Raw genomic sequence first — 14,261 nt, 5'->3', positions numbered from 1 at the left:
GTTGAACCAGTATCTGAAAAGGAGTTTCATTAAGATAAGTTTTCTGCACTTCATCTTTGGAACATGAAATATTTAATGACATTTTATGTAGCATTTTGGCTTAGGGTAGATGATGGGTATTTCTCTCTCCATGGTATGGCAATGATGAAGAGGTGCCTTTGGCAGTAAAGAAGCAAGAAATCTACTTAACAAATAAAAGTAGATTATCTTTTAGCCTAATCCCAAATGAAAGTATTTTTGTCTTTGGAGATTTTGAGTCTTCGCCCATATTGCTGAAAGCAAAGTAATAGGGTCTAATTATCTTTCTGCTACTGCCCACGCCACAGGCAAATATATCTCATGGGGTCGATAGAAACAAAAATTTTGTGGAAATGTATCATAGCAATAGCAGGGCCATTATTAGTATTTTTTTGTTGAAAACCCTCCCTCAAAAAATGCAAGATTGTAAATGAGGCAACCATTATACAAAGGAGAATAAACCTAGCAAAAGTGCTCTTGCAGTCGTCATGACATCAGAGGCCACAGGGTCACATACCAGTGGGGGACCGCTGAATTGGGCCAAGGTTTTGACCTTTGACCTCAACCACTTTGCTTGCAACTTCATGGGTATTGATGGACCTGATAGGTCTACAAACTGTGTAAGAAAAAAAGTTGGTGATTGAGAAACCATAAAGTTGCAATTCTTAAATAAAGATAATTTCTTACTGTCTAAAGTAGGGGGAAAACATTTCTTTCACTCCAGTATTCAGAAACCCCGGATCAAAAAAAATTTGTTTATCTGCCTTGGTTGGTGAGAATGTTTAAGTGATACCAGAGAGATTTAGTGTGAACATAAAAGACAACTAATTTGTCTAGATACCAAGTTCAGAGTTTATTTTTGAATGAGAAAAGAAAAGTCATCTTAGTTACTAGTCAATACAGAGTGTGTATTTTAAAATTATATCATATCCTGAGCCTCTACATTATGACTGGATAAAGCAAGATCCAGTGAACACAGCTTTAGACTGATCCCTATTCCTCTACATGTTGCCTGAAATCCTGGAATGCTAGCACTAATAAAACAGTTGTATCCCTTGCGTTTCTGAGTCTCTGCCTGATTTCAACACATACACATTTCCTATTTATAGATTTCAATAAACTATGACATTACATTCTATGTAGTGACGTCTGCTTTCCTTTGGTGAAAGTGTACAACCATCACTTGTACACCCTGTTGGCTGGAAGACAAGGTGAAAGAGGTATGGTGCACATGTATTGACAAGATTTATATAGACACTGTATTGATAATTAAACTTAAAGTATTATTGGTTCAGATTCCTTCATTGATATAATTTGCATAATTTCCTGTGAAAAAAATTTGATATTTACATGTCACATATACTTTGTAATGTAAATAAAATTAAAAATCTGTTCCCAGAGATTTTCACCTCAAATATAGCCTCTAGATGGCGCTGTCTGACAACTAAAGTTATTGAAACTTGCATAGACGATGCAGTGAGACAATGCAGTGACAGCATGTGGTAATGGTATTCCCTGTAGACAGATATCAACATAGTAACAAACACTGAACATACATACATTTCTGGGTAATTTTATATTGCATTTCTACCTACAAAATGACAATGCTAATAAAAGTGAAGCATTTAGATGCCATAAAAATATCAAAGAAAAGAAAACAGATTTTGCCATGTATACTTCTCAGCCTGAAGTTTTTCTTACACACAACATAAGTATAAAAGGGATTGGAATTCTCAATCCAGGTTATTAATGTCCGGACTATGAGACTGATTTGACACAAGACTCTCTCTAATCCATCATAATATGATCTGGTGCTTTTCTGAAAGGTAAAAATGACACTATATTTTTATAGTTGGGAAGATCACTCTAACCATAGACCGTAACTATGCTAGAACTAAGAATTCTGTTTATGAAGTGATAAAGTTTTGATTAACACTTATACAAATGCAGGGTGATTTGTCTTGGCACATACTTCCTGTATTTCCCTTATATTCTTATTTACAACAAATATTCTGAGCTTTAGTCTGTGCGGTAAATGTTTTTCTCAGGTGACAATACCAGAGGAACAAGTACACCCATTGTATTATTTGCAAATCAAATGGAAATCAATAAGAAATCTGTTAAAACCCATGTGAATACAAATGACTGAGTGTTTTTGAGCTGTCTTGCTTGATTGTATGAACGAACTGTCACTGTCTAAAATTACTATCAAAGTACGCACTCCACACATTTCTCAAAAAGTACTGACATATGCATTTTTCTCACAAAATACTGACATTGCTGACATCATCTTAATATATCTGGATGACAAATTAATAAAGGTTTTAATGAATTCAAGTTAAAAAAGTTCACTCTCTATACCTCTTCAAACCATCCTTGAAACTTCCTCGGATAAAATGAGCCATGAACAAAAGTTGACAAAACACATTCTCTACTCTTTATTTTAATCCACTAAAAATCTTCTCTGAACTTAATGGTTTAACCATGGAAAAAAGAAAATCTTGCCAGTTCAGGTGTTTGTTCACACCAGTCCATGATTACACTGTAAGGGGTACAAAGCTTCGTAACAAGACACTGAAAGTAACCATTGTCTCAGTGTCCTTTTCATAAAACAAACGAAAAGACAATGCAGATATGAACTGATGTTTTTCTTCAAACTGAAATTACTAACCCTGGAAGCCCTATGAGAGTACAGTTTATGATATTGTTTTCAACAAAATTGCATCGTGAATAGTCAATAAGTTTTCTTGCTTTGTTACCATGAGAATGAAAAAGTTTTATGTTACAAATAACAACATAGCCCTAGCTTTGCTCTAGGGATACGTATTCCCTGCATCACACACAATGTCTGTCAGTCTTTGGATACAACTTCTTCAGCTCTTCTTCAAATGTCCGCAGTTTTGCATTGTCTTCGCCGATACTGACAGAGTCCTGTGTTTTCTTGAAGCGTTTACGTAAAACAAATGCACTGTCCAGTACTGCAAACTTATAACCAGCCAAGTGGAGCTCACATATCTGTCATAAAGAGCATATAAAAAGTCAGTGGAAACAAGATTCAATGACTTTCAGTTTTCGTACGGTTTCAACATATCATATTGCTACAATATACCAGTTCTACTGATGTATCAAGTACAGTATGACCTGCAAATGTCTTCTGCTCACAGTGTGTAAAGAAATCCACCAGTATTTTTTTAATGAGTGTCACCTACTTAGAGTAAAGCTTGCTTTAAAAAGCCAAGATGTTGAACCAAATGTTCTCTGAATGGAGTCCACCAATGAAACAATGTCAAATGTAGATTTTGGTTCATGCACAATTTCTCTATACTGTTTGAATTACCTGGCTTGTCCTGCTAAGACCCACTTCAGTGAAAGAATCATCATACATTGGCATATCCCTACTTCCAATAAAATATACTCCCCAAGGGCTTTGTCCTTCCGTCTCATATGAAATATCCAGGTACAGACTTCTATCAGGATTAGCCTGGTGAAACAGCATTAATGGAGAAGGAAAAGGAAACATAAAGGTATGAACTTTGAACCCAATGAAAAGTTCATATCATAATATTAGCATGTTATGTCTTCACCATCTATATTTGCACACATTAGTAGATGGCTATTTTGACCAAAAGTGGGACAGGGCACACATATAGTAGATGGCTATTTTGACCAAAAGTGGGACAGGACACACATATAGTAGATGGCTATTTTGACCAAAAGTGGGACAGGGCACACATATAGTAGATGGCTATTTTGACCAAAAGTGGGACAGGGCACACATATAGTAGATGGCTATTTTGACCAAAAGTGGGACAGGGCACACATATAGTAGATGGCTATTTTGACCAAAAGTGGGACAGGACACACATATAGTAGATGGCTATTTTGACCAAAAGTGGGACAGGACACACATATAGTAGATGGCTATTTTGACCAAAAGTGGGACAGGACACACATATAGTAGATGGCTATTTTGACCAAAAGTGGGACAGGACACATATATAGTAGATGGCTATTTTGACCAAAAGTCAGAAAGATTAAACAGTCTTCTAAAGACACACAACATTACCCAGTTTGTAGTATACACGTTTGTTGCACACCTTTCAGCAGCATTCATTCAATGAATTGCCATCATAAATCAGTGCTACATTTACATGGTACCAGTGGCCTGTATTTAGACTATTACCTCACCCTTGATTCTCACATATACAAGACTGCATGAATTAATTATTTCAGCATGAAATTACTCTCACATGATGAATGCAAGCACTGGTTGTGGAGGTGCCATGGTGAAGACCAGTGCACCATACCTATCAGTGTCATGTACATACTTCCATGTGCAGGTGACTTGTGTTCTCAAAGCAATACACAGACAAACACATGATGCACTGTATGGAGATATTCAGATGCACCATGGCTGCTCTTTCTCAATCTAAAATTCAAGGCCTGAGTTTTTTAGTACCTGAACATTTTTCCACTTGGTGTAATTTACAAAGGACTTGTGAGGGAAGATAGAGTCTTTCTCCCAAAATTGCAATAGCTCAGCTTTATACTTGGGCATTGTTGCAATGTCACTGCGCATGTCAAAACCAGGGGTGATGAAAACTCTCTGCTGCTGCACCGGGTTTATTCCATCTTTCACTTTTTGTTCCTGAACAAAAGCCTTGAAATTCTGTTCAAGTTCACCACTAGGAAGGATGTCAATGTCCACTGGGAAAATGTAATCAGTAAGGGTTTCCTTCCATGCAATGTTTTGCAGCAGATTTGTTGGGTAAAAATCATTTTTCACTTCACTTTGATCGCCAGCGTCTAGCGACTGGTCAACTACTAAATTGCATGGCACTTTTAGACCAGTGTCTTCATCAGTTTGTGAGTATTCATGGCTATCGTCTTCCTCAATTGTATGTACAATATGGAATGACACATGTTGCTTGACAGGGGGGAAACATCTCCGAAGATTTGTGATGGTGTTGAGAAGTGGTGCAACGTCTGAAGTGAGTACAGCAACTGAGATGGGTGCGTGCCACCTCTCGGCCAGTGACGCCAAATGGTGCACCTGGGCTGAGGTGCAATGCGTAGCTATGGTAACGTCTTCCCCCTTCACTTTGCTCCACATCATCGCTTCACTTGCGACCATGTACGTGTGCACAGTGTACTTCCGGTCTGAATGCTGTGCAATGGATGCAGTCTTTACATGGCGTTTGATGGCACTTGTCACATGTGATGCCGACAGTTTTAAATTTCCCCTTTCCCCGCGAGATAAGAAAACGACGCTCGACATTTGTCGCACGACAATGAATATTGCCACGATGACGATAACACTCTTCAAATTCAGTATAAACTTACGTCTCGGTAATATCCATATGGCCATTTTCCTTGCAATCGAGCTGCAAAAAAGTTTGTGGCCATAAAATTTGGAATCAAAACACAACTGGATTTGCAATTATCACCGAAACTTTTCCCATCCGAACGAGAATGTTTCAATACCATCTCTCGTGTCAATATATTGTGATGGTACGATGCTGAAGTTAGACTCAGTTTCGGATTCGGTTTCGGATTCGGTTTCGGATTCGGTTTCGGATTGGAGTGACTGAGAGAAGTTGTACATTTTCAGTCGATTTTGTCGTGTTTTCGTATGCCAAGATAAATACTTGTCCTCAAGAACACGTTTTTACTGGATGACCTATCGGCATCTGTAACATATATTTCACAGCATAAATTGGGTGCATATATTCACAATTAAAATGCCTAAAAATTAGTTTTTTTCAACCGAATTTGTGCTACCTCAAGAGGGCGGCAAACAAATCGCAAGAGGGCGTAAGTTTGATAAATTTGTAAAACTTTAGAGTTCTTCAGTTGGAGAAACGGTCTTTTTGGAATATAATTTAACATAATTTGCCGTAAAATTTCCAGGTACTTTTGATTTTAGGGTTTATGGTACAGTTTGTCCACGATTAGAACTCTACTTAAGGGACTGGTCAGTTACTTCGGCCGGAGGGTGTGGATTCATGGGGGGGGGGGGGGGGGTCACCATGTTTTTTGAAATGCCCAATGGGGGGGGGGGGTGGGGTTCAGTGTGTTTTTGAATTTCGACACAGGCTAATCATTGCCTAAAATGCATAGTGTCAGCCACAAATTCAATCATAGTTGCATTTTTCGGCACGCCCTTCGGGCGCGTAATCAGACATATTTTTCAGCACACCCAACTTTAACATGTCAGGCATACATATATCAGAAGCATGACTTTAATATACAAGACATATATATCAGAGATATCAGGATGTTTCATATTTTTCTCCACGCCCTTCGGCGCCATATTTAAATAAATCAGAGATATATGCCAGAGATATCTTGATGTTTGCTAAGTGAAAGTGTACCATTATGAAATCTGCATTTCATATGGAAAGCATGACAAATTCCTGATACTTTTCTGTTCTCACTATGAGAATTCAGTATGAGAAAGCAACATGCACAAATATTTCACAATATACATTTGATACAGTGACTTATTTTAGAGATAGAAAAATGACAAGATATATTTTGTTCTCATTGATGCAACTGTTTTTCTTTGTGTCTCAGGTTTTCTGAAGACATGCTTTTTTATGACCAAAATAACAATTAAAAAAAAGGCAATTTTTGTCATTATTACTGTACTTTTATGGTTTCAATGTTACAAGAAAAGGTCATCTCAGACACTGCACACATCAGATTTGGCTAAAATACCTCTCTATGGCTCCTCAGGAGATTTAATTGGATGGCTGGCAAGTCTTAACACCCATTAAAGTTTCTGATTTACTGCTTTTTCCTCTTTGATATTAATAATTGACATCCGTTTCTGTACAACAGTTCAGGACATCTGGTTAAGCATAGAAAGTGTGAAATACAATCACAGCTCATTCAAAATGTACTGTATTCAAACTTTAAGATTGACGCTTTGAAAATCCTATCTTACAACTGACATGTCAACAATTTCATTAAATTACAGAATGACTGTTAAAATATAAATGTATGTAAAAAAAAAAAAAAAAATATATATATATATATATATATATATATATATATATATATATATATATATATAATATATATATATATATATATATATATATATATATATATATATATATATATAATTTACAGCCACCTTTTGTTTTACAGCTGTTGTGTGCGGGTGGGGGTGGGGGGTGGGGGTGTCACCCTGTTTTCAAAATTTGGACTAGGGGGGGGGTCACCCTGTTTTCCAAATTTGGAATAGGGGGTGGGGGTTCAGCCACTTTTTGACGTCGGCAAAAAATAATCCACCAGCCCCCCCCCCCCCCCCCCCCCCCCCCCCCAGACCAAAGAAACTGACCAGCCTCTAACACAGTTACAAGGTGAAACAAGAAAATTACCCACCAAACTTTGCATACATTAAAGCAATCATGATCTAGCAATTGAAAAAGGGAGAGACACTACTACCGGTATTATCATACTGTATTACTTTATTGGAGAAAACTTTGAACTTATTTGTATTACACTTTTATTGCCACAAATGTGATGTAAATCTTATATCTACAAGCAAGCAGTAAAATATTATTAAGAGCAGCATTCTTTTTCTATAAAACAATGGATCTTGCATATATACAGAGTATGCTGTCTGGCAGAATATTGGGTAATCTAGCATTCTGTGGGGAGTAGAACAAGAAAGTAGTGTGGTTGCTACACAAAGCAAAACAGACTGATAAAGTAGCCAAAATTTACAGCTGATGTTCCTTTTGATATGTGGTCCTCTCTGTTTGTTCAGCCATCTGTAGGCTATCAAAAGAGGGGAAAAAGAGAACAATTTGTTTTAGATCTTAATTTATAAAGAGAAAACATTTAGCTACCACCCCTGTCATAATAAGCAACTTTGGTTAAAGAAAATCGTAAGCCGAATTACCTAGAATTAGAGTCTAGAATCTATCAAGGAGCAGCCACCTACAGCAGAACAAATAAGTATGTTTTATTATCTGAATACTATGTAGATTTAGTACCGTATCACCCCTCTTTGGATATACAAATTAACAAGTCAGAGTACTGCAGCAAGCACTGTTTCAAAAACTACAATGACAGTATAGATGTATAGCATATGTCAATTGCCACCTCAGTGTTTTCCTTGTTATTCTGTTCAAAGCCCTCTGGACACTGTGGTCTGTCATCGCACTATGGAACAACACAAGCAGAATGTAAATGAGACCACACTGTCCTAAAATAAAAATGAAAGTTTTACTCTTTCCCACACCATGCACATCTTGTGCCCACATAAACAACATACACACATTGAACACTAAACAAAAGTCACACATGCTACTATTCCTACAAAAACATTTGACAAAGAGCTTGGGAACCTCTTTCCATAGTATGGTCTCAGTTACATACCAGACATCCATATATCTCTACTGTATGGATTTGACTTTGTTGTGTGTACCATACCAGTACTTTTTTGTCTACCTCTGGGGGTTTGTTACTTGTTACTTCCAATGTGCAAAGAATAAAATATTTTGAAATGGCAACTGAAAGAGTGCATGTACTGGTGTACATACACAGAGTAATACACTTTTGAATGACATATGCAGAACAACAACTTTAAGGTAGAAAATATAGTTTTATTTGTAAACTTACAAGTCAAGATCATGTTTGCAAACTACATAAAATGTTACACAGATTTTCCTATGTTGATTTTATTAATCTGGTGCACATCAAATAATATTAACTATACATGTTTTGTTAGTGGGAAAATAATTGGGTTTTCTGTTGTCTAATTTTCTTTAGAAAGTTGCTTCTTTGAACTTTGTACACTTGAACAGACTGATAAAATGTCTATGTGCCATGGCAATGTTATTTGATTTCGCATACCAAAGGTAAAAAACACCATCTTGAGCTGCAAAGTACAGTTCGCTGTTCTTGTTAATGCACATTACAGAAAATAGATACTGTATAGTATTAAATACTAATTGAAGAACACGGTACGTTTGAATATTTCTTTTATCATGTGTAATACACATTCCTGATGTAAAAGAATGCATTGTATTACTTTACTTTCCATCTTTACAAATATTAGGATATTAATAATACAATCCTTCTACATCTATGAAAGAATTCAGAGGTAGAGTGTGCAAAATCAAATTGTTTAATATCTTGCGACCTATGTATGGTTATCACTGAGTGCACATTTCTCCAATGCATATGAAAGCTGGATCACTGCATGGCTATGTACAGTAGCTGTGTGAGACTGCTGGTACAGATGCTAGGATGTGAAAGGTTCTATACAGATCTTATGGCACTTTTGTTTTCATTTCAAAATATTTCATAACTGATGTGTCTTCAACTTCTCACTTAAACATTTCATTTGAAGCAAATGAAAAATTCACAAAACACTTTTTTGCTGTTTAAGTATATTTTTCTGCGAGCATTTTCAATAATCATGAGCCTTACTTAATTTACAAATTTGTAGATATATTAAGGGCTTAGTTGTTTTGTTTTCATAAGTTCAAATAATTCCTGAAGTATGGTACATTTCCATACATTTGCAGTTTGTTTTTGCATGTCACCTCTAATTCCTTCTTGAATATTGGATCCTGTGCCTGAGACTAGGAGGTTACATGCACAACATCATAATTTTACAGTTCTCTTTCTTTCTTTCTTTCTTTTATGTGGCTTTTGTAATCTTTTTTTCCAACAACTGTGTAACTTAAATCCTCATTCTGTTTGCAGAAGAGATTTCTGATTAGTGGACAGCAACTGTAGGAATGGGTTACATCTGTATGGAAACTCTACAATTCTTTTACCAAAGTCCTGGCAAAAACTTTGCTTCAATACTGACAAAAGGGTGATGAGATACACTCAATCCTGTCTCCACTGGTGTAATATTAACAAAGTGACATTTTACATCTGTAAGTAGAATAAAAAAAACTTTGATTATCAACGTTAGCACATCCCTGACAAAGTTGGTGATCACAACTTTTTAAAGTATTTACCCTATTCTACTGTATATCATTGAATTACAGGTACACAGTCACTTACTGGTATGCAATATTATCAAAAGTTGGCACAAACCATACCGGTTTTTCAATCGGTAATTTTAAGACCTGTCTCCTCAAAAGCAATTGCACCCTCAAAGGCCTGACTGTCACTACTTGGTCTACAAGCTAGCAAGTTCTGGGCAGTAGCGTTTACCATTTATTTATTTGTTGGGTTTCAACTGCCACGCCAATCTTTCAAAAGACTCAGTAGGTTTGAAAAATATGGAATGGATTTGGAATATTGTGCTTGTATATCTTGATATCAGTAAAGTCATGCAATGCATAGTACACAAAATAGTACACAATCAGGTCAATGACCACTTGGATTTGCCAGCTTTCAGTTAAATTTTGCTAAAATATCATTCCAAATATTTTACTTAATCATGATACAACTAAACTCTTTTCCCTGTTTGAATGACAGGGCTATATCCAGTGAAAATATGAATTTTGCTATGCTTCGAGAGAAAAGCCATGCCCACAGCAGGTCTTTGCAGAACTAGGTCAACTTCAAGGTTGACATATCATTATGCCTATGCAAAAACACCTCTGAAAGTACCAAGGAAAAGGTATATTATTTGTTTGAAATTGACTGTTTCTTGTCTTGGAACCCGAATTAAGTTTCAGATTAACAATCCTAGTGCAGTTTTCAAAAAGTAAACACTTAGAAATGATTGTGTCATATTTTACATTTCACATGATGTTTAAGGTGCCTACATGCAAAATAAGAATGAAAATTTTCTATATTCTTTAGGTATTCTAAAACCATGATATCTTTGATTTCAAGCATTTCAGTGCATGTACACACCTTAAATATCATGTTTAATGTAAAATATGACACAAGCATTTTATGTATCAACATAACCACAATACCTTCAAGACTCCTGCCAAGCATGAAAATTGATATCCTACGCAAATCTGTTGCTTGCTCTGCAAATCTTGGATTCAATTGTCTAAGAAATCCCTGAAAGAGACAAATAGTGAATGAAAGAAAAATCAGTGAAAGTTAAACATGATGTATCTACATTAATGCACCAAATGTTCTTGTTTGCAGGCATACTGGATAAGATCACAAGATTCTGAGATCCTTCTATTGACTCCTGGTACAGTGGGCATCATATATTTCACCACCATGAAGAATGATTGGCTAAATTCTGGTTGCAATGTAAACCTGTCAGGCATGCAAGAATTATCTGTATAAATTGTCATTAGAAGCAGCTACGTATAAAACATAAATTTTCGCATCAGCATGTTACTGCAAAGTAAATTTTTTTAAGGGGACACAATACTAATTTTAAGTATGTCTATGTATACTACTGTAATATTGACTTACAAGTTAGTGCAAAATCCAACTGAGGAGTAGTCTAGTTATGTACCAGCGATTGTTTTGAAATCATGGCATGGCATCTATACTTATTACTCAAAGCAAAGGTGACTTCATTAATATTTCATAGTAGGCACTCTGCCACTAAGGAGGCCTTTTACAGGCTCACACATGTTCAATGAACATAAAGTATTAAATGCTCTCATGAATTAAAGTGGCCAATACAAAGAATACAACTGAATGTTCATGTAGTAAGTGAAATCAAGAAACAATTGTGGTTTGAGAGAGAGGATACAAATTCTCATAGAAACTTTGGAATTGCTTGCTCCCATGTAAATATACATGTATGTATCTTGACAGAGTGTAAAGTTCACTCCCAATACCCTTTAAACAGGTCTCTACTCCCAGTTTATTACAACTGGTTTGAGTAAAACCATTTTGGTGAAAGGTTTAAGCCTCAGTGGATTGCTTATAGATGACTTAAAGTATTGATTTGAGAAGATATAGTCCATATTTTCTATGAATGTAAATATGTTCTTCAATTTTGAGGTGATGTTGAATCACTTTTGCTGAAAAAATTGTAATTTTTAAATCACTAGGATTCCAGAGAATATTATCTTGGGAATTACACAAAGGATGACTCATTCACTGTCAACTTTTTAATAATTGTTGGAAAGAAGTACATATATGATTGCAGGAGAATGCACAGAATACCAAAGATTTGACAATTTGCAATATGGGTACAAGAAAAAAATAACATTGGAAAAACATAAACAAAGATTTTTTGATAAGACATACACGTAATTAAAAGTGTCAAAATTAAGTCTTTTTTTTAACAAATAGAAACTTTGGAGATGTAAAATCAAAGCAATGTCCTCCTTTTTTGTTTTATGTAGCATTTTTCTGAAATGTTTCTTTTTCTATAAGTCAATAAAAAAATTTCAAAAAAGTCTTGGTTTGATAATAGTGTTCCCAAATTACATGTTGGTAAAACTAAATAAATTTGTATCATGGGGACAGAAGAAGAAGGGTCTGGACTCACTAAATCAACCAATAACTGTGGAAGGGATATAATTGTTTCCTCATATTTGGGCTTTTCCAAAATGTATACTTTTGGGGTGTTTTGAGTTCCTAAAGTGGTAGAATTTTTTATGTTTTGAGAAGGTCTACTTTCATTGGTTGCAATTAAATTAATTTAAACTGAAATTATTAATTACAGGATATCACAATGATAATGCAAAATTCAAATGATGTCATATTCTATAAGGATGTCAGATGCCAACGGATACATTCATATAAACAATTTTTTCAATTACTAAGCCTCTTTGATTACAACTTTACTGCCATGCATGTTGTGATTTTCATGGGATGCACCTTTAATCTTTGCTGAGATTGCAAGATTGCAATGTCAAAGTTCTTATAAGCTATGTATTTTTTCAGTCTTATTCATTCTGTTTGATACTATTCTGATGATCTCTATTGATGAAAATGAGCCTTTAATTTATACCATAAGTGAGAATATTGATGAAAATGAACCTTTTATTTATACCACAAGTGAAAAATTGCTGCTATACATACTGTTGACAAAAGTGTATTATTCTTGGTGCAATGTAAAAACTATATTTTGTAGAAACGTGTAGTATGAGGTGAAAACTATATTAAAACTATATTTTGTAAAACGTGACGTCACAGCTCCTAAAATTCCACTTAATTATGTTGCTGTTAAATTGTTATATTTGTGGCACATTTTTCTGAATATCAAATAAAATTAATGAAAATAAATTTGCACTAGTATGTTTAGATCTTGTATTTACAGACAGGAGTCAATGTTGACCTAATGTGTGTGTATGTGTGTGAGTGGACTGTTTGCCATTGAAATCTTAAGAAACTATCAAAAAGTGGGATTGCTGCCCCCATCATGTTAAAAGTTTGACATTTGGTGACATCATTGTGGTTGCCATAACATCCATACTGTCTGACTTCCTGTTGAAAGCTGTTCAACACTTAAAAGTCAACTTCAGCTGCTCATATTTCAAATTTTCCAATGGTCACTCCCCCCCCCCCCCCCCCTGAATTTTTGCCCGGCTTGTATTATAATGTGAACTTTCTGTCGTCAATTTAAATCATGAATAATCTGGTGAACAGTTTTGTTATTAAAGATGCTTGCTGGTTGAATTTTATGTATGCTTGTACGAGCAAAATTCATTATAGTACACTGCAGGGCATGGTTATATTAGAAACTCACTTGGCCAATAAATTCATTCCAGACACCTTTTCATATGCCTGGTCATCTGTTCAGGAGATTTAATGTTATTTTCCCTCAATAAGCAGGAAATTAACATTTAAGAAAATATTTATTTAAATTCATGAGTTTGCATCCCCGGTAGTTAAACTGAACTACATTATTTCTTTCAAAATTTGATTGATGGGGTAGTTACAGCCTCAGGTTGAGTTTTTAAGCGTGAAATTTTTACTGAATTGAAGGGTATCAATTTCAATGGAATTTGGAAAGAGAGAGCTCTGACAATCTTGGGCAAGAACGTAGCAGTATGTACAATGATTTATCTGTTTAAAAGCTGTTTTACCGTGACGTTTTCTTTTAATTTCAATTTCAGGAAATCAAGTGTAACATACCTGCACTGCTGCAGCAAAGGTTCTTTGCATCTTATCACAGCTAGCCAGCTGCAACTGTTACGACACTTGTGTTGTTGTAAATATGCCAGCAGTGACATTTGCGCCCTCTCGCGATTTATATACCGCCCTCTTGAGGTAATTCGCTGTGGTCGGGAAAATTGTCTTTTAAACCGTATAAATTATAATCATGTGCGAAAAATTTATGTCATGAAATACATGCTACATCTATAGTCAGGCGATCCAGTTAAAAA

The 14,261-nt window shown here is 35.5% G+C and overlaps 1 protein-coding gene and 2 long non-coding RNA genes across 3 annotated transcripts; 1 reads left to right on the top strand and 2 right to left on the bottom strand.

Annotated features, from left to right (window-relative positions):
* Positions 1 to 849: 849 nt before the first annotated feature.
* Positions 850 to 5,541, bottom strand: LOC139149171 (beta-1,4-glucuronyltransferase 1-like). Its single transcript, XM_070720744.1, has 3 exons — positions 4,478 to 5,541; positions 3,356 to 3,499; positions 850 to 3,033 (listed from the first exon to the last, which is right to left on the bottom strand). The coding sequence occupies exons 1-3, from the start codon at positions 5,384 to 5,386 to the stop codon at positions 2,854 to 2,856; spliced, it is 1,233 nt and encodes a 410-aa protein (XP_070576845.1). The 5' UTR covers positions 5,387 to 5,541; the 3' UTR covers positions 850 to 2,853.
* Positions 5,542 to 7,478: 1,937 nt separating this feature from the next.
* Positions 7,479 to 14,120, bottom strand: LOC139149169 (uncharacterized). The gene is made up of 4 exons (XR_011556081.1): positions 14,011 to 14,120; positions 10,926 to 11,016; positions 8,292 to 9,924; positions 7,479 to 8,239 (listed from the first exon to the last, which is right to left on the bottom strand). It is a non-coding gene; the product is annotated as an uncharacterized lncRNA (long non-coding RNA).
* LOC139149170 (uncharacterized) lies at positions 9,787 to 13,158 on the top strand. The gene is made up of 2 exons (XR_011556082.1): positions 9,787 to 9,926; positions 11,107 to 13,158. It is a non-coding gene; the product is annotated as an uncharacterized lncRNA (long non-coding RNA).
* Positions 14,121 to 14,261: the final 141 nt, after the last annotated feature.

The sequence above is a fragment of the Ptychodera flava genome, chromosome 14 (genome assembly GCF_041260155.1).
Source record: "Ptychodera flava strain L36383 chromosome 14, AS_Pfla_20210202, whole genome shotgun sequence".
NCBI classification, from domain to species: domain Eukaryota; kingdom Metazoa; phylum Hemichordata; class Enteropneusta; family Ptychoderidae; genus Ptychodera; species Ptychodera flava.
This window is presented reverse-complemented; position numbering and strand designations above follow the sequence as displayed.